At 42.1% G+C, this 21,731-nt stretch overlaps 1 protein-coding gene across 1 annotated transcript; it reads left to right on the plus strand.

The window, feature by feature from the left end:
- Positions 1–12,678: 12,678 nt before the first annotated feature.
- LOC108553044 (synaptogenesis protein syg-2) lies at positions 12,679–14,818 on the plus strand (the record flags this gene model as incomplete). The annotated part of the gene is made up of 2 exons (XM_017907794.1): positions 12,679–12,775; positions 14,615–14,818. Coding segments are annotated over exons 1-2 (262 nt in total), but the record flags the coding sequence as incomplete, so codon positions are not given.
- Between the last annotated feature and the right edge of the window lie 6,913 nt (positions 14,819–21,731).

The raw sequence follows: 21,731 nt of genomic DNA on the forward strand, positions 1-21,731 counted from the left end.
TCTGATATTTGGATATCAGATATAATATTAAGTTTATTTATACCATAAAATAATAAAATTCCAATCTCAATATACACAGCACTGTGCATACCATTGAGAGTCCCATGTGTATATATAGGATTCTAAACCTGTTAATTTCATAGTGCAAAGAAAATGGAGAAAAGAATCTTTCAGATATTATTAACCAAGAATATCAAGAATATCTATATGTCTTATAATCTACCTATAGATATCATCCTGTAGACATCAGACCTATAGATACTATATATCTATATAATCTACCACCCAGCACCCACCACCTCCCACCCCAACGAATCCCGAATCACCAATAAAACTGTGAAGCAAAGAGTCAAGAGCACCTGCAATCCTCCACCATCAACAATTACGTACCACACCGACGAACGGGTTAAAACGGATTTACTTTCGGCCGTTAGGCCCCGGTCCCGATTCAATTACACAAACGCATGATCGTGCTGGCTGCATCGAAACGAATTTCACGCGATTCGATTTGTCTGGCCGCGCGGATGATCCAGGGCCGGCCGATCCAATTCATCGCTGGGTGAATTTACTTAAACGACACCGAAGGAGGGATTAATCTAATCCGGCTGATTGGTTATGAGACTTATCGCTCGACTCCGCGTTCCACGTTTCGCAACACCGAGGAGCCCGGCCGATTTGCATACCAGCAGCCACGATACCGATGGTACACGCGCCTTGTGCCGTTCCAGCTCGTGTTCCTCATCAAGTATTAACCCCGTTTGCTTTGCTATCCTCTCCCATCCTTCGCGCAACTTCGCTCAGTGTTATTATTATTGCTTTGTCCGCCCCGAGACCCTCCGACCAACGCCAGGAAGCAGCGTTTGCTGATAAAATCCCTGGGAAAAGGACTTTGCCGGGACTTTGGAGGATCTTGGTCGTGCAGACCTTTGAAACAACGTACATTCGGGCAATGATTCTGGAAATTGGAATACCCGTGGACGTCTTGGTAGCTTGGTAGCTCGTCGATGAAGAGTCGAAGGACCAAAGTCAAAGGATCGTGGTGTATGGTGTGTATGGGAATCACTGATTACTAGGATTTTGAGTTGGAGATCGTGCATATCTAATTTAAGGGAGTGGAGAGTTGGACAGGGTTCACGAGAAAGTTTGACTTTGGTTTGTACCTTCAAATCTCGAACTTCTAGTTGGCAGAGTATTTAGAATTAAGTTTGTTGAAATTGATGTCCGACTGGTAATATGCACGATTGAATAATTTATGCTAACGATATTGTCTAGACGACAGTATACAAGTAATAGGGAAAAAATTCCAAGATTATGTCGGTAAAATTCGAAAATAATTCAAATTCAACGATAGATGTATTGTAGATACGAGCCGTGGTGGCGCTAGTGAGTTAAATGCGCAGTCGTCTTAAGGCTGGCGAAACGCTTACTCGTGAAAGGTCTAATTTAATTCTCGTTGTTCAAATGATCGACATGATCTAATCGATAAAAAAGTATATCGTGGATATCGTTTTATTCTTTTTTTCTTAGATAGTGTACATATAAGATCTTCTTTTCTTTCTAAGGTCATCAGACCATCTACCAACCAAAAATCGTATTCGTTTGTCAATCGATGGATCTTAAATCCTTGATATATCGTCAAACTGCACGTTAACGTAAAATAAAATGTGTACCGAGTAACTTATCCTTCTACTGTGTCAGGAGTATCGATTTCAAGAGCATTAAAAGTGTAGCCAAGCGAAGCAGACAGAATATCCCTCTTGCCACTGTGACATCCCGAGTAGAAACTCTTCAGCTCTGTACAGTGCCTATTTATCTTCATGCTACCACTACACCTGGCAGAAAGTTCTCAGCCAAACGCAGTAATACCTATTTTTTCGTTTTTCTCTCTTGGACAATAAGCAAAAGATCAAATTATTTATCTCGCTTTTCCTTCATATTCCACCAATTTAACTTTGCATCTGAAAAATGACTGATTTTAGATCATTTTCGTATAAATATCTTCCCAGGGTTAATACAATTACGTTTTCACATTTGTCTACGGAGTACTCAGGTCTGCAGTCTTAGTGATAAGTATAATTATTACATTTTTGGTATAGCTGACGAAAAGCCAATTTTTGCGTGTGTATATATACCTACATATGCGTTGTAGTTCCCGGGGTCGCTTAACGCCATCCCATTTAATCTCGATAAACCGTATCGAGCAGAAGGTTCGAGAAACCAATGGCCAAAGCCTTTTGCAAAGGAGCGAGGACTTTCTTTTTTGTCCGGGAATTCTATTACACGAGGAACCCGACCCGTATTCCTTTCACGGATGGCAGCCCGGTTCTATATCCTCGCCGACCGAATCTCGAAAAGTGGGTCTCCCGACACGCTAGGACAATCTTATCCCGAGAAGCAAGCTCGAAAGAGAGAAGACACCTATGAGCCTCTGAATGCTGCAGTTGTCCGATCCGTAAGAACGTCGTCTAACCTCGACGAGTGTATTTTCTGTTGTCAAAGCGAATTTATGGTGGAAAAAGGATATTGTCTACAAATACAAGTTGAAAGAAAAATTCTGAGCACTTGGAATATTTCAAATAATTTTTATTATACGTGTATTAATATTTAGGCTGCAATACATATTAAATATTGGAATATCGTAGTCCGTGATCGTAAACTAAAAATTTTCGGTATATTGCAGCCTTAAAGCGATTTTGCACTTAACTCACTAGCGCCACCGCGGTCAGTATCTCGGATAAGACTCCCTGCCTAGACTCGTATACCGTATCCTCTTGAACTGAAGCTTCCATTTAACATATATTCACTTGTTAAACATTCGACTGGCATTTATCTGACTATAACCAATTTGTAATAATGAAAGGAGATAAAAAGATAAGAGATTTCCGTTTTTAAATCAAATCTACCCTTCGCGATGCGAGACACCTGTTTAATACGTTAAAAAAGAGGCACATCGTCGTGAAAATGAATAATGTTCGAGTAATTAGCAAAGAAGTAACTAATTAATCCGTTTGCCGATAAACGCGTTGAATAGACGCGTTGTCCAATCGTGGGACGCGGCGTAATCTCGGCGCGACGCGGCGCGTCTTGATAGCTCGCAGATCGATAGACACGTACGCCGCTTTTTCCTTCGCGTTTCTCAAAATATCGGGACGTGCGCGGAATAGCCGCGAGGAACGCGTCGCGATGGAATATCGGCTGCGATATCGATATCGATGGGCCGTGTGTTCTGCGAATAAATGAATTCGAGTGGAGGAACGCTCTTCGGAGGATATCGAAATCACTCGCGTTGCCTCCTGAGCATTCAGGCTACGCGTCGTCCGTAAATGTTTCGGCGAGTCGTAAACGAGATATAAAATAAAATACGATCCTCGGCAGATATTCCTCGAGCTTCTGCCGGGAATTCTAATTTCGCGAGTATCGTTGACAAGAGATACCGTGATCCTGCAGGATCCCTGGACTATCCTTCCGGATCGTAGACAGAAAAGCTGGGCAGAATTCGCGCCATTGCGTTGAATTAACTTCTCCCCAAGCGAAACCCCAAAGAGCGGAAGATTCTTGCAGCGGCGTCCCATTTTCGCCTGGGATTCGTTCACACCCTATTTCCCTTTCACGACGGAAGAATCCACCGGTCTCGTCCGACGTCTGAACCAACACGAACGACTCTCGACAAGATCTTGTCCCCGAGACCTTTCCAGATCGACGCTGCTTTCACGGGACACGGGGGTGAAAGAAGAGACGACAGGGGTGGAATCGGGTGTCCCGATCTTGCCGCAACCCTCTGCCACGAGCCATCGAAACGTAAAAGATTACCGAGTGGTACGTTGTTCAGCGATGGCTCCTGGGCCACGCAACGTCGGACCTAGGGTCACGTCGAAGAGAAATTATCTCTTTCAACTGTCGGTTCTTCGTGATTGGTGTGTTAGGTTATAGGTTAAGAAAAATATTATTATATTAAGCTGATCACTGAGTACTGTCAAATTTTTAATTATTGTCCCTTTTATCTAGTAAGGCAGCAACGTTCTTGATTGGAATTATTTATTATAGGTCAGAATGATCGGTATACTGCTTCATAAAAATTATTTTTTGGTTAAACTAATAATATCTAAGGTAGGCTGTCAAAGTCTTTTCTCGTGGAATTTCTTCATTCTCATTGACTCAGGGCTGTAACATATTTGGATCTAAATGGAGGTGTCAAGGTTCATGCAGGAGTACTATTTTTTAAAATTTTAATCGAAGCAATGATTATACCGAGGCACTAGTATTGCAGGTGTTCTGAGTGTTCTGTAAATCTTATTTTATTCTTTGGAATTTTTAATATCGTCCCAGGAACTCGATCAGAAAAGGAAAGTACTTAGAAAGCACCTTTGCAGGGTTCAGTAGAAATAATAATAAATATGTCTGAGATATAATTAAAACGAGAATAAAAAATCAAGTAGTGGGTCTAGATTTTGTCAAACTCACCTTCCGTTCCTCGGGATCTCTGCATTCGCTCTAGATGCTATCTCAGATTTCTGATTAACCCTGTACACTCCTTCTCTGTCCATTTCTCTAGCTCGTACATTCAATGCAGCCATTCCTAAAAGTCATTCAGACCCCTAGGTGTCCATACACCCTTCGTTCACACGATGATCCCAAGCACTCGATCCAAACTCTCCTCTTTCGCAGCTCCAGCGCTCTAGCCCAAGCGTCCCTCATTCTCACATCTGTTTCTCCACTTGAAACACTTCACATAATCCCATCCCTTCCAACTATACCCAACTACCTCTATAAATCGTCCCCCCATAAATAAAAGGAAGTCCAAGACAAAGACCACATTTCACCCTCAAACCAAGAACACTCAACGAAACAACCAACTTAACAAGAACCTCAGACAGAAATAGAAGAAAATATTCATATACGAATATTTAAACGAAAAATCGCTAAACGACCAATACCATCAAAATTGAACGCAAAATTTTTACCAAAAGTCGTTGTTCTAACTGCAGAGGATTAACGCGTTAATTGCCATATAGTGCATAGGCCTGCTAGGTAGACTTACTGACAACTTCGCTAGTGGGCCCAGGACGAAATTCACCCTTCCTTTTCCTTTTATTCTATCTAGTCTCGAAGTGAGGCACGTCCTACATTTTCTACCAATTCTCGTTGAATCGGGTATAGTATCCCCGTCTCACAGACAGGGATCCTTACTGCGGGGTACCTCGCACGTTCCTGCCAATTCTTGTTGAATTAAGTAAATTAAGCTCGCATTTAAGGCACGAGTCCTTACTGAAAATTTCGCTGACAGGCTCAGAATGAAACACATCCTTCTTTTTCCTTTCGTCTTATCTAGTCTCAGAGTCATCTGCCTTCTCACATTTTCTACTAATTCTCGTTGACTCAGGTACAGTATCCCCATTTCAAAGACAAGTGCCCTTACTGTGGGGTACCTCCCATATTTCCTGCCAGTTCTCGTTGAATCATGTATAGTATCCTTGCGTCCGAGGCATGGGCCTTACCAAAGTGTTCACTGGCAGGCCCAGAACGTAACACAGCCTTCTCTTTCCTTTCGTCCTATCTAACCTCAAACTGAGGTATCTCTCACATTTTCTACTAATTCTCATTGAATTAGGTATAGTATCCCCATCTCAGAGACACGGGCCCTTACTGTGGGCCCTTCCTTTTTTCCCATTCTATCTCCTTTCTCTGCCATTGTTCACTTCTCGATCAAAAAAGTCACTTGAAGTCTCCCACCATGAATAAGACTCCCAGTAAGGGGTTACCTGTAGCATAAAGCCGACGCGACCGAGCGGTACGTTCACTTTTATACCTATAGCTACCTCCTGTATATAAAGTGAAGCAAACGACTACAAATCTCGAATTAATCGCGTGAAATACCTCGAACCGGGTTCAGAAACTGTTCACGGAAATTACTGGATCCACGAACGCGACGTGTCTGCTGAATGAACTCGGGAAGGAGGGGGCCGAAATAAAGAGGGTGCAGGGCGAAGAGCGAATATGGGACGCGATGGGATCGGGAAACGCGAAACTCGAAACGAATTGGATCACCGGTATTCATCGATGCGGCGTCGACGAAAATCCGGGACGGCCGAGCTCTTTGGAAACTCGCCTATACGTATGCACGGCTATAACACGGGCGAATATCGATTCCAAAGCCGAGAGCTCTCTTGCAACTGACGCGGAATGCGTAAGAAAGCCGTTTACATTGCCGGCAATAAATGTCTCGGTGCACGGCGAGAGAGAAATATTTCACAACGCAGACGCCTGGCTTATGGGTAGAAATTATTGACGCGACGATGGTGTACAGAGGCGACGGAGAAATTGCCTTCGGATAGAGGGTTTCAACGTTGATGAACAGAAACAGGTTGATTTACTCGAAACGCGATTCCGAGGAGGCACCTCGGTGTAAACGTGTTCCATCGACACGTGCTCGTGGCTGTGATTTCATTTTGGTTTGCAACAGCAATGTTTGATGAGATTTTTCAGTACACGGAACGGCTTCACTGCTGGAAAATTACGGAGCAATTTATGGCGCGTAAAATGGCAAATTTGCTCAGCTGATTTGGTTGATTATACCATGAAGGCTTGAACTTTGTTTAATTCTTCACTGCTTCCAAGATAACTTGGAACTTGAAATTTTAATCTTTAGAATTTGAAAATAGATCTTGGAATTGTGTTCGTATTGAACTGTGAACTGTGGACTACGAATTTTGATTTGGAAATTCTAAACTGTGATCTGTGATTTTGATCACAGTGACTACCCTAATTTTACAGGCCTTGTATCCCAGGTCCCATTGCAATTATTCCTAATAGAACGAATCTAAGCAGATGATGACTATGATCTTGGTGGCTGTTGTATGGTTGTCATGTCTGTAAAACACATTGCAAATATTTTCAGATTTCTCTTGAAATCTTGAAATCTCTCTGCTTTATCAAGAAATAATAACAGATGCACATATACGCTCTCATTGATAATTGAATTATTAATTCAGAAATTTTTATTTGCAAGTTAAATTAATATCTCCATGAATGTTATTGATTTTTCTTTGCTTTGAAGATTTTATATGACTTCTAATTAAATTCTTACTTTCAGGAGTTGGCTTTACTATCGATGAGATATAGCGAAACTTGCGTAAAATTGAACTATTAATGAAACTTACGAATTTTAATCCTGGAAGAGAATCTCCTCGACATAATTCAGTTACGAACTTTATTTCGAAGAATTTGTGATCTTTGGTTAAATTTTTAAGTTCAGAGGCTGGTTTTATTAGCGAAAGGTAGGAAAATCTTTTAGAGTTGTCAGAGTTATTATAACACGTCTAATAGTAATACAACCAATTCGACGTTACTTTCCCCACGAGGAGAAGGAAGATGTCTTATTCATACTGCAGAATATTTGTATCGCAGATGTGAGTCAGCTTTTCGCATACATCATATGATCCTTTGAGAAAAGGGAAGAGCAGTCGAGTGGGTACATGGATAAAGGTACGTAGCCTGAACAATGTGTATGTCGATGGATTCCGCGCATACGCGGCTCTGTAAAAAGAACAAAACGCGCGAAATAACCCTGTAATATACAGCCTACGATGTACCAAAAGAACGATAAATCCACGTCTTCCGAAACATTCCAACGTCATGTGGGAATGCTAAAATTTATGCCAAGCGGGCCAAGAGTGTTCGGGACAGATGGACAGATGCACGAATGAAGAATTTTTGGTCTAAATCATTAGACATCCAAACGAAAAATGCCGGTATCGAATACTCTAAACACTATTACTCGACCGGAAGACACGTGATCATAAAATATTGCAAGAATGTGAAGCATAAAAATAAAACATAGACAAGCAAAGGAAAAGGTAGCTTCGAATTTTTCGAATAATCTCTGTGCATCTTCGAGACCAACAAAGCAATATTAATAACAACCATCATGACTTCAACAAACTCACATAACTCATATATAATCGAGGAGCTACCCTGCGTCAATAAATAAACAAAAGGAGAACCCACCCACATGCAATAACAAACCAATTACCAATGTTCCGATTAAAAATCCGAGTTATTCAAAGTCAGACTCGACAAACGTATAATCAAATTAAAAATCTTCGAGTGAGCTCATTACAGAGTAAAATCTTTATTTCATCGTCAGACACAGCCATCAATGCTTCATTCGAGATTCTACATATTAAAAACCTAGCTGCAACCAACATTCCACCAGTCGTCATTCCTTCTCCCCCTCGCGACCTATTGCACCTGCAACCACACACGTGCATGCAATCCGCACAACGCATTCCCATTTACGAAGGAAACAGAGGCGAGGAAAAACCGGTAGCAAAGACAGGGAAAACAGCTGCAGAGACTGGAAGCCTCAGAGGAAGTCGGCCCAAATAGACGGGGCCGAAAAAACGGCCGGGGTATGAGGTTGAAATTGGAGGGGCAGGTAAGAAGGCGGAGTGCTCGTCGAAACGAGCCCGTTGTTTTGCCGACTAACCCCTCGGATTATACCGGATGTGTATCTCCCACGCGCACGTACCTACATGCATCCACGAGCCGAGCACGTAGCTCGGCAAAGCCCCGTCTATGTCGTATACACTCCGTGTATATGGGCAGTTATTACAGCGCCGCCTGTGGCGGGTTTCGGAACTCGCGCGGTTCCACCGGCGAACGAACCTACCGAAGCAATTATCGTAATGAGGTGTTCGAACTTGGATGAATGGAGAACGGGACACGGGGTTGGCTGAGTCGGTTTTGTTTTCGGGCTGTCTCGGTGTCTCGGTGGAGAAAGGGAAAGTTGAACTGATTAATGGCGGACGGAGTGTATTGGTTGTCGATAGGTACTAAGGGTCTATTCGCAACATTTTGTAGGAAGAGTAAAATAGTTGCACTATAGGATATTAATATCGCAATTTTTGGTATATTTTAGTTAGTATTGATGCTATTGAAAGGTTATTAATATTTTTTAAACATTCTCTCGCGTTTAGTTGATTGATTTTACTCAATATAGGGCTTTGAATGATGGAGACTCTTTCAGCGACGAGCTTCGTACACTCGCCGCTAGAGGGATACTCGTTAGAAACGTATACAATTTTTCATGTGGTTTATATTGTCCCAGCTTTTAAAGCTTGGGTGATAGCTGTTACTTTTCTTTCGTTGTCTCTTGTCTGGTTTTCATTTTATTCTGTAATTGTTAGTATAACGGAAAATGATTGGAACGAAGACTTCTCAAATTTGTCGTTAAACGAAAATTGATGTGTAATCGGTTTATTGGTTGGAAACACGAAACGAGATTATCCTGGCACATTACGCAAATTTCTGAGGACATCCAGTGGGGAGGGAAAACTGTCCTCAGAGGGAGAATAGCAATGCCGCCTAACGTTACTCTTCAAGCAAGCTCAAACAATCAAATATTGGCTTGCTGGTCGTACCACGATTGCCGCTGGAACACCGCTGATACAGTTCAAATAGTCTAAGTTACAAGGGACAGTTAATCGATCCCCCCTAATGTTACTTGCGCCTTGCGGTTCCGTGGTTCGTCGCAAAGCTGCCAAGAAACTCATTAATGCTTTAATTAAATTACCACGTTGTCCCGTGTCGAAATAAATTTAACCAAAATTCAACTCGAAGGAACACGAAGTTAATAAATCGTCGTTTAATCACGCCTTCGCAAAAAAGGACTCTGTACTCGACTTATCGGGATTCCACAGCAACGTGGTGTCACAGCAAACTCACCAGCTGAGAAATCAACTTCTGAAGCTGAACAAGGATCTTTTTACGAAATATAAATATAGCTAACAGTGATCAATTCGTAACAATCGTTTTTGGTGAGCATTGTCATACGATTCTGACAAAAATGATAGCACTCTGTCGATCTATATATCAACGTTTGCTTCATCCTAACCTTTCTTTGAGAGGAAGATACCAGACTATGTTCACATCTTTTTACAAACGCAAACTAGTCGACTAGTTGACAAAAGTGAATGTGTTTGAAGTACTGTTCTTGGTTTATTTCTTCCTGAGTTTTTATAAATTCAGTATTGTTGTGATTGGTTAACGTGACGTGTAAGTGGTGAGTGCATTTCTTTTTATTGGTTGAAGAGTGTGTATGGAGTTTGGTGTCTTTCAATGGAGGTGGAAGTTTAAACAAATTCAGTCAATTTGTTTTCTGTTCCTGAGGAATTTTAATATTTTTATTAGGGGTTAGTTCGTGTGGTACTGGAGAAGACTTAGGTGTCCGTGAGTCATGAGTCCCCTAAATACGTGTGATATAGTCAGTTTTACGCGATACTACTGTTGTAAAAGTAAACTCTAATCCTTTCTCCTATTATAAATATTATAAGTATATTATATTTTATAATAGATGACAGTTTCAAAACTGTATTTAGAAAAATGTCCTGTTCACGTGTGTGGCTCGTGATATTCATGTTTGGGCTAACATCTTCATCACGAGTCAGACTCGTCGAAATACGTTAAGGGGTTAATCCTAGCTAAACAGGATTCTCTTTTAAAATCACCAATGTCGTTGGACATGAAATTCGAAGAGGATTAACTCGATTGCTATTTTGGGAGGCCTAGGTGTACACGAGTCATGGAATGCTGATAGTAAAGGAATAAACCCTTGTTCCCTTCACTTTTAACACTAGAACTACCAACCCAGTTAAAATGACTGGTCCCAGAATTTTGCTTTTTGCAATCACCGAACACATGCATCTGTTTTAAGAATAAAATTGGCATCAACGCATATTAAGAAAGAACTGTAATCAATATATTCACTCATATTCAACGTACCGCTGAAATTGCTATAATCTGTGCACGTTATAGTTAGGTACCCATTAATGATCGGTAGTTCTAGTGTTAATCTTCGGGAATGAAGGGAATAAACAGCGTATTCAAAGATGAAAACCAGAATTCCTCGTTATCTTCGTGCATCGTATTTCCTCGAGAAGCATCGTCCTATCCAATGCACCAGAGATGCATAATGTATTACACGACGAACTATCATACTGCCAGCGCTACAAAGGCTAATGCCGATAAATGGCTCGTTTCCTCCCGCGTCATTTATCAGGATCACGAGAGGCCAACAGCCACAAGCCAACCGGTATTCGTCAACCGACGAACGATAGGATGCTGCGAGACGACTTTCGCGACGGTAATTTTTCAATTACTCTCTCCCAGATATCGTCGGCCCACGGATTCTCTCCTCTCGTGTAAGAGAGGAGAGGCGCCGCGCGTCCCGTATCGATTTCAGATTCCAATTTAACGGCGTCGCGGTATCCGAGCCACGATCTTCCAATACCAATTTCGCGTTATCGGCCTCCGCTCGACGACGACGGCTTCCGTCTTGCGACCACCAGTCGCGGCCCGCGCGATCCTCGAACCCTTAAGGCGACTCCGCTCGCGGCTCAGACGATCTTCGAACGCGAGTCTGCGAGTGGGCCAGGGAATTCGACCGGAGATCGTGCTTCGAGAGATTTTTCCAACCACGTGTGCCATTGCGTCCGAGCTTTGGGTATCTCGAACGTGACTGCGTCATCGAGTCTTCGTTTATGGTGTCTACGAATTCGTAAAATCGAGAGTATAACGCTTTACAAGTTTATAAGTGATTCGAAGATTGCGACCATGTCGTTAACGCATACTTGCAATTTTTACGTTCCGAAATATGTCCACACTGATTTTAACACCAATTTATAGAGCAGCAGTTTGGTGTCTAGAGATAGCTTAAATTTTATAATCCCAACTATAGCTAAGTCGAAATACACAAGAATAAAGGATTCCCTGTATATGTAGGAATTTTCTTTATTGGCTGGTTTTTTCCGACTGATTCTGACTCAATAGCTGTATCTCTTCACACACTGACCTGACGACTACTCTGACCAACAATTTAAGAACCTAACTCTCAATCCTTAACTAAACTCTGTCTTCCAGAATGGACCCTTTTAAAGTCCGTATAGAGAGCAAGCGCCTCCCCAAAGGAGGAGAAACTCCCTCCACGTCAAAGTCAAGGGTGGAGGAGACCTCTGCCTCCGAGTTAGCCTCTACGAAGGCCCCTCGCGGGGACCCTTCCCGAGAAGTGACCGCGGTTGCGTCATCCCGCGTCGCGTGAGACCACCTCACGTGACCTGCCCCCCCCCCCCTCCTACGGCCTATCTGGCAGCCAGATTCTAACGAATCCTCTAGATCTGGGTTCCAGATGGAGACACTATATCCTAAGGAATGAGTGTGTCTCTTTTACCATTCCTACATATAACACCTTTTTATGTTCCTAGCTATGTAGCTAATTCAAGATGTACTTTGCCCACTACACAGAATTTCAAAATTCTAAGACATATTGATTTCTTGCACACGATCTTTTTAAAAATCTCATAATTCTCAACGTCCTCCACTCTTCACGCACAAGTCCAGAATTCAGACCTCTATTAGCAGTTTCCGCATCATGGGTCCACCCTCGAAAATTCACAATTCTAAACGCCACTACATTCCCCACGCATATCTCTAAAACTCCGAACACGGGTGTACACGAAATTTGCATTAATCTTAAACGCGGCTCCGCTGCAGATACCAAAGCTTGCAGCGACGATCGTACGTTTCCCGACATAAATTCCGCTGTATCGCGCCATTCGTTCTCACAGTCGGCAAGTGATAAACGCGCGACGCGCTTCTTTCTGTGTTGCAGTTCCGCCGCACAAAATCGTGATCGTCGATGACTCCGGGATCGCACGGAACTCGATGGTGGGCCCCTACATAGAGGGCGACACCCTGCGGCTCTACTGCGACGTGTACGGCGGTAAGTACAACGTAACGTCACGTCGCACCCGTGTCCCACTGTGGTCTGCTCCAGAGGACCGCCGGAACGTCCGGGACAATTCCAAAAACGAGAACGGGCTTTCGTGGATCGTTGAAGCCTCGTTTGCAACGGAATTTACGTGACGCCGCTGCTGCACGCGGCGGCAACCCACGTTCAGAAATTCGTTCTAATCGCCACGTTGCTTCGTCCTTTGCCGAGGAACGCTTCGGTGCTAGTAGCGCTAAAATAAATTCCAGATAAGAGATGTACACGTACCATGCTGAGAAAGGAAGTCTATTTGCACCGGTGACTATGAATGGGATCTAAGTTGTATATGTTTTCCTTGAAATATTCAAAGTTTCGCGTTTTATATATATCATAGCATAGGAGAATTAACCCTTTGCACTCGACGAGCTTTTGGCTAAAGAGGAGTAGGACCTCGAAGATTTTCTGCTATAAAATTGACGATATTTTTTTGAGCAATAAGAAAGGAATAGTATAATAATTGACACTTAGAATTATTTGATTTCGACACCGTTACATTATCTTAAATTTGACATATTAATTAATACCGATCTTCGAAATTTTAGCAAATGGCGACTGAAAGATGCCTCTCGAGTGCAAAGTGTTAAGTACGACAAAGTTTCAAGAATTTTGTTGTTGTTGCAAAAATAATTTTATGGTACTTCTTTGTGAGTTTATTTTGGAGAGCACTAATCTGCGATTAGTGCAAACAATCACTAACAACTTTTCTCAGACACGACTCTAACGTCATAGAAACATCATCAGAAATACCCTTCAGTATCTAAAAGAGATTTAATTGTATCACAAAATCTAAAAATTGTCGTTTATCACCATGCTGTTGATTTTATGTTATAATAATGTAAATTGAAGTAATATAAAATGGGAATTAAAATTTTCTCACCATTTTCGAGAAAATAATGTTATATCATTATAACGTACATTAATGCAAAATGCAATATTCGATTTAGATTACGTTCATAATTACCGACACGTTTGTTTCTCATCGATGGTATCAATAATCGAAGAGTGGAAATAAAAAGGTTAAAAATTGCAATTTCAAAAGATATATTGTACGAGAAGATATTGTACGGATATCGTAAAATCATACAGAGTAATATGATATATATATATAATAAATAGAAATAATGTTTCGTTCATTAACTTTTTTGACAAGTAAATTATTATTTTCTTCAAAAATTTAATTCTGCCACTTTCGACCCTTTCTATTTCCACTCTGCAATTGCAGAGGAAATTAAAAAATTGTGGATTTGTTTCTTCTAATTACACAGTCGATGTAAACTTTTAGTGTAACGTTTTGAGGAAATCACTTGGGAGAACGTTTGTTAGAAAAAATGGCAATTTCGGTGCAACAAAAATTGCATCTGGCAATGCTACATTGAGAACAGTGCAACGCGAGTTTTGCAATATAAGAGTTTTCAACGGCGAACAAAATGGCGGTCATTTCGTGCGTTGTCATCACCGTACTCGCTTTATTTAGTTCCTCGATATTACCTTTTATTTTTGAAAACGAAATTGAAGCTGAAAACGTAATGTTTCGACAAATTTTAAACCATCTAAATGTACGTTTAAAAAATATACCTTTACATATTTCATCCCTCGTCTCTTCAAAAATTTTCCTGGATCCTCTCTCATTCGGAATTGCGAAAAAATTCGCAATCAAAGTGTCATTTCGGTGTACCTATATCAAATGAGAATCGTTTCCCCCCTTTTTCTTTTTTTCCACAAAAGGTGGTTAAAAATCTGCAAAATTATTTTGAAAATTGGGTAAAAAATGGCGGTGATGTGGTTCCACAGGTAAGCCAGCGCCAACGGTGTCCTGGCATCGCAACGACAGGCTGATCAGCAACAAAACCCTGACGGTGAGGAGCGGCGTGACGCGCAGCGAGCTCGTTATAAAGAATTTAGGACGGGATGATGTACGCTCGATGCTGACCTGCAACGCAACGAACAACAATAGGTCGATCCCGCTCTCCTCCTCCGTCCACGTCGACATGAATTGTAAGTATCGTTTTATAACTACAACAATAGAGAAAAGTCGCAACAATCGATGGTTGGTTTTGTCCGAGAGCTTCTCATTTATCCCGCCATAACCTATCTTCCTAAAGAGTTCGAACCCTCCTCGTGCATGTCTTTCACAACGCACGATAGTCCCGTTTAATATGTACAAATTATAATCAGGATCCTTTGTCTTCGTGCTATTTTAAAATCATAAACGATCTCGTGTCTTTGTTCGCGAGATTAATTCAGATATCCAGCTCAAAGACTGTTCGTGCATTTTTATGTGCGATGCTAGAGCCTTGATAACCTTCGTTTATTTTTACCACTTACCACGCTGAATATGAAACACGAAATTCGCGGAACAAGATGTCCTCAACATCGTTGTTCGGCAAAAAGTAAGCGAATTTCCTGCGCTGAGACTCCATCGATACCAGCGCCACTGCGCGCTAGCCTTGTGCTATTGACAAGCCGTCTGCACGAGATGTTTATCGGGCTAATAGAAAAGCGAATGGCCATTTTTCTAGAGCCGTTTCGCGTGCCGCGATGCGGAATGGGAACAAAATGCCTTGTCGATGCACAGAAACGTAGTTTCCAGCGCGCGAGCAACCAGAGGCTCTGATCATCTTCGATCCGACCTGAGGTCCAAACGACCTCGAGCATCCGAGTGATTTTTCCAGGGTATCCGATAAATATGATAGAGGAAAGACCCCGAAGAAGGCACTTTTGGGGTTTCTTATTAGACACGACCCTGGGACCATAACTCCGCAGCTCCCGGGGACCTAGACCGGATCGTGCCACGCGTTTCACCGGGAACAAAAGGATATAGAACAAAGAGATATGGAACTGTACGGCTGACATGTCCGCTCCGTCATTCGAGCCACGTGGTCGCGACCACTCCACGGCCAGGGATGGTCTTTTGAATCTAAATTATCGAGGGTTAAGCCCATAAAACCGCGGTCTAACGAGAAGTAATAAGTATACGCGTCAGGCTAGAATCAAGATGGACGATAAGACGTTCCGAAAGAAGGCACGCAGCGGAGGGTAGGGCATCCACCCACCCCCTAGGGTATCCCTTTATATTCTTTACAAGACCAAACCCATTTTCCAGCCACGGTGCGTAAAGGAAATAGGGATAGGTGGCCACCGGCGTGCGGCCATTACGGGCTGAATTACGTCCATGGGGTCGCTGATACCCGCCGTTCTTTACCCGTGGAAAGGATTTCGATTATCTATACAATGATTTCGAATATTCTCCGATAACGACCACGGATCAGGAAGTGGCCATTCCCATCGAACGACCCATGGTCCGCCTGACTTCTTACTGCTACTCTCGTGGAAACAAAGCGAGAACTGATATACCGTTTATACCTTCGTATCGCAGCCGTGGATACTCGAAGAATGGCCTGGATAAGGCCGATGATCGATTATCACGCGCAAAGGTACTTTGGATCTTATCTATATAGTACTATCCGCGTATATGGCCACGAATTTTCCATGTATACGGCAATAGATTATTCCCGCCATTTCGAAGCAAGACTCGATGTTACCTGAAACTCGCATAGACCGTAATTCAACCAGTGTTGAATTACCAGAACAGAAGAAGTTAAATCTGTTTTAGTTTTTATTTTAGAATTGAAAGAATACCATAGTCGGATTACTGAGACTCTTGCGAAGGAAGTAGTATCAAATGTTTTAAATAGAACATTTCGTTGAGACGAAACGGGACTACTAGCTCCATTTGTGAACGGATGGATGTTGCAGCGAGAGCTCTAGGGACGTGCGTGTGAACCCCGTGGGTCTCGTAGACCCCGAGCGTCGTAGTGAGGTTATCAACTATTATAATCCGGTCTTGTTATGCTCATCAAATCGAAGACCCTGTTAAGTCATTTATACAGAATCTAGTGTTCAATTTGTCGCTCTTGAAAACCGCCTTTCGTTATTTCGACCAACCTAACCTCAACTCAATTTAAATTGAAAGTCAACGACTTAATGGTGCCATTTTGCTACCTAACAGAGCAATCACGACGCGAATGTAGTCTATTCTACCAAAATTACCAACGAATAAGAAATTTTAACGGTTGACCAAAAATCGCTATCAAATACCACGAGTGTCAGACGTTAACTGACTATAGCTACCATTAGTAACACCACAAGTGCTACCGTCCATCTTGAACGACCCATTCTTCTCAGAGCAAGCAGTTTCTCTCAAAATGAACACTTCAGCTCGTAAATTTCAAGGACGACGACTTTAAACCGAATCCAAGCTCCTAATTAGCAGCTAAGTACACCCAAACTGGGTTACGTGAAGTCTTACTTCGTGCCTTTCGGACAGATATACGGTTTCCGAGGGATATACAGACAACGCAGTCCTCTTCCGCCTAAATTCCATTTAAAATTCCCGCTAGTCGAGTTCGTTGCATTTCGAAGTATCCCTGAAGGATCAATCGGGTGCAGATTCTGCATTGGTTCAGGTATCCAATGACTCGTGGAATCACTCGAATATGGCCACGACCACTTCGAATTGGGCCGGGCTAGTCCATCGATGGGAGCTTTCGACGAGCAACACGGTCGATGCGCAACGGATGACTAGACCAGATTACCTTGTCTTTGGACGGACAAAGTTGCGCGAGATCGTGGCGCAATTTAGGAGAACGGTGAAGTTCCGGTTGATAGCCCTGTTTCGCGTCGGCCAGTTCTTAAACAAAGTTCGCCCCTCGCAGGTTGCGGACCCGCCATGTCATTTGCTCGAGCGTCCCGGCCTGAGCATGGCCGGCATTCTGCTCGATTGTTCCGAGATTGTCGTCCCTGAAATGATAGAGGTGCGACTGAGCCGACTGGCCGTTCTTTATTCCGGGGCTTTTAGGTGGGACGAACGGAACACCTTATCTTTTACATCCGTGAGAGGTGTGGGATGGGGTAATGATATCGGAACACGGAACTCTTAAGATCCTTTCAATTACCTTCCCGTGACGCCTTCATCCGACACGCCATTTTCTATGAAGTCACGTGACGGTTTGACAGCCATTTCACAAATTTCTTAAATATTCCACAAATTTTGGTTTATTTCTTGTGTTATCGTATTTTATTTATTTTTCCTGTTTAATTATCCGTGTCTTATTAGTTGCAAACGAGATACTGATCATTTTGTGTATTTTACATAGTAATTTTACGTAGCTTTTTCCGAGCAATTCGTTTTTACACATTACTTTTTTCCAAGCTTTCACGCTATTTTATTCACATGTTTCGTTTTGATTGTTTTACGTTTTATTCGGGTTGAACAGTTTCCTTTTTAATTAACACAGGTTTTATACTATAAAATATTGAATACCAATATTTTTATGACTTTTCATTTTGGTCAAACAGAGTCCTAGGTTTATTATTATAGTATTTATTTTTATCTCGCCATTCTTTATTTATACGTATCGCTTTATTAATATCGTATCAGTGTTACAAATTATATTATCCGTATATTTCATTAATTTCTAGTGCAGTTATCGATTCCCATAATTAGAACCAATAATATTATACCTTCTAATTCCAATCAATTAATCCACCAAATTCTAATTACAATAGTTAACTCCAATTCACCCAATATCATCTAAATAAATTATCTGAAAGATTACTACGGTACATCCATTCCAAATAATACGTGTAAAACATCCGACACCTTCTCAAAATGAAAGACAGCGAAATTCCTTCTTCTCAGGATCACATTCATCCATAAATGCATGCCCAAATCTCAAGTCTCTGGCTTTCACCTTGCAAGGAATAAAGGGATTAAAATACAAATTTCGGAATAAAATCACTCACCCGTTGTTCACCAACAAGCCGCGAAGCGTACACATTTCTATTCGCCCCGAGTTTCCCTGAAATCTCCGCCACGTACCAAACGTCATCTCGCGGACGTCCGGTCCAGACCAGTGACTCGAGGAACCCTGCATCCGTTTCTGACAACCACTTGCACTGGCCACGACAAATCCGATCACCCAGTTCCAGACTTCTCGATTCCTCCACCTAAGTAATCTAACCCCGTGTAATTCCCAGAAGTGGCGAAGAGAATATTCCTTATTGTCGCGACTTCGTGCAACCGGATGTTCCGGTCCCAGTGGGATATCGTAACCTGACTACTAGGACTCTTGCCCTCCATCTACAGATTCTTTACGATCTTCTCGTCGATATATCCATTCCTCGTTCCCCATCCGTTTCCCGATAAGGGTAATAATTTAATCCCGACCAGTTTCGACACCCTTCGTCCTATTTTAAGCTTGCTTTACGACGTCGTGAATCGATCCTGCTAGAACTGCCGCGATTAAACCGTAAGGATGGACTCCAGGCCATGGATGGACTCCAGGCCATGGATGGACTCCAGGCCATGGATGGACTCCAGGCGTGCCCGTGGTCAGAGCTGTTTGGTCGTTTCCAGTGCTGACGACGGGTCGCTGCAGCACACGAGGCTTATGACACTTTCAAACTTCCAGAGACCACCATCCGTTTCTTTCATGCAAATTTTATACGCCGAAGCATGGAGGGACGACTTGTGGGATTATCTCTTTGGCTGGCAGCATCGGCAACCCGGAAACTTTCGCGGTGATGGCTCGGTGTCGTGCGTGGAAATTCATTAGAAGGTCGCGGCAAGCAGCCGAGTCAAAGAGACGATGTATAGAGGTACACAGTCGGGATTGACGTCGCTGGAATCGGTATCAGTGCCGCTTTTAGATCTCTGACGAGGTTGTAACGCCAGGTGAACCGTTCTAATGAATCCGCAGCGACGCCGAGCGTCTCGGCCCGCGAAACTTCCGTATTTGGGGATGGTTGTTCCTTCGTGCAAACGTTTAATAACAGCCGGGTAACAGACGCTGCGATTTTTTCAAGCATTTGCCAATTTTGCCCGAGTAATATGCGTAATTAACGTTGCCGCGTTCTTGTTTTGGAAAATAAGCGAGAGGTTAGTGCAGCTGGCTAATTTGATTAATTTGGAGAATTGGTTATTACTCGAGGCTGCATTCTCGTGCTTCTATATTTCGCAAGAAAATGGAGGAAATATAGTTGATTAAAACGATGCAATTTTGCGAACAATTTTTTAAAATAATTGACGGAAGTGTAATTGCAAACAATATCATATTTTGTTGGATCGTTTTACATTGTCTGACAGAACAAATAGAGATCCAACGGGAAATATTAAAACTGGAATATAAATATCGGAATTCTAAATTTGTATCTGGAAGAACATATGACATAGAATTATACTCGAATATAACTATCATTGGTACTTTGACTGCCACGTTGGTCATATATGATCAACCACAGTTTCTCTTGTGATTAAAAATTAAAATTTTATTAGTACATCGATCAAAAAATAGAACAAATCTTGCATCCAGCGTCCTGGGGAAAACACGTGATTTCAGCGTGGCAGTCAAAGGGTTAAGTGAATATATCTATAATTTAAAGGCACATTATTGTGAGTGTTGGTTTCATATGTGTGAATAGGAATGAGGTAGAGTAAGTGAGAGTCATTTGAAATGATATAAATATACTATGTGCAAGTGGAGTTTAGTATGAAAGTTGTTAGAAAAATGTTTAGAGGAATGTGCCAAAATAAAACAGTTACGTGAAAATCGACAAAGAGTAAACATATGTTAATAAAAGTGAGATAGAGAGAAAAGAATTTTCTAGATAGTGTGAATCTTTTTGTTTAAAATATTGAGAATCATTGTCAATATATTTAAATATTATTATTTAAATATATTAATTTGTTAACTGTTAAAAAACGTACAAGGTAGTGATTTCCATTTTTATTCACAATTATGACCAAGCATTACTTCTTATTTATTTCTTTATTTCACTTCTTAATTTCCATGTAAGCAAATAGATCGTCAAATTAATCTCGTTACGTAATTAATTGCGAAAGCGCGCGAAATTTGAATCTACGAACTGCAGTTGGCCAGAACACTGCTCCCGGCCATTAACTATTCGGCAGAATTATCAAATCTGACAGAAGACTGGGCCATTCGGACTATCCGTAATATGATCGTCTACATTAATTTCTTTTATTATCCCCATAACCCTTCGCTATCCATCTAGGAATTATCTCGGGCGAACGCGAATCGACGTTGGGTACGTAATAAAATTCGAGGAGTAGAAGGGTAACCATTCGTTTGAACGGCCAGCTTTTAGGGTCTTCGCGAACAGTTTATCGCGTTCACTCGTAAAAACTTTTACCGACTTTAATCTTGTCTATTCGCGAAAACGAGCCCTGCTCGTGATCGATACCGCTGCCACCGCGAGATAAGTCCGAAATTTATCCGCGGCCAGAAGGGACGGAATTTTTCAAGAATCCTCGGATAAGGATGAGTTCCCGAGGACTCGGGCCGGTTCGTTACCTCGTTAAATTACCATAACGCGGACGATAAAGGCCGCTATTAGTTTGTCACCGCGACAAATCGCGCGCCCTCAGGAGCAGACTGTCTTTAATTGAAGCTTCCGATGCTGCTCCACCGGCCACCCTCTCGCGATTCCTCGCAGTCCTCCGAGTTTCCTATGGAGCGTGAGCTGCAAATTCAATTTGAAAGGATCGATTGGCAGGGCAATTGAAATGCACCGAAAATAATGTGGACGAGACGGGCGAGAGGGATATTAAGAGGCTTATGAAGGGGGCCAGAAAGTGGGAAATTCATTATTCCAAAGCTGCAATTAAAAAATGAGAGGCACTAAAGGTTCCAAAGGAAAATTCCGGATGAAATTGTGCCCGTGTTACGTGACCCGTGTGCTTTCCAAAATGAATAACGTAAACGATGTTACACCCCTGCGAACAAGTATAATACACTCGTCTAAAGTTAGGAAATGGAGTAATGATTTGCGAATTTTTTAAAATTCTTTACCATTTTGAGATACATGTGTAGGTATTAGGGAAGGA

Source organism: Eufriesea mexicana, unplaced genomic scaffold (assembly GCF_001483705.2).
Source record: "Eufriesea mexicana isolate 0111107269 unplaced genomic scaffold, ASM148370v2 scaffold9115, whole genome shotgun sequence".
NCBI classification, from domain to species: Eukaryota; Metazoa; Arthropoda; class Insecta; order Hymenoptera; family Apidae; genus Eufriesea; species Eufriesea mexicana.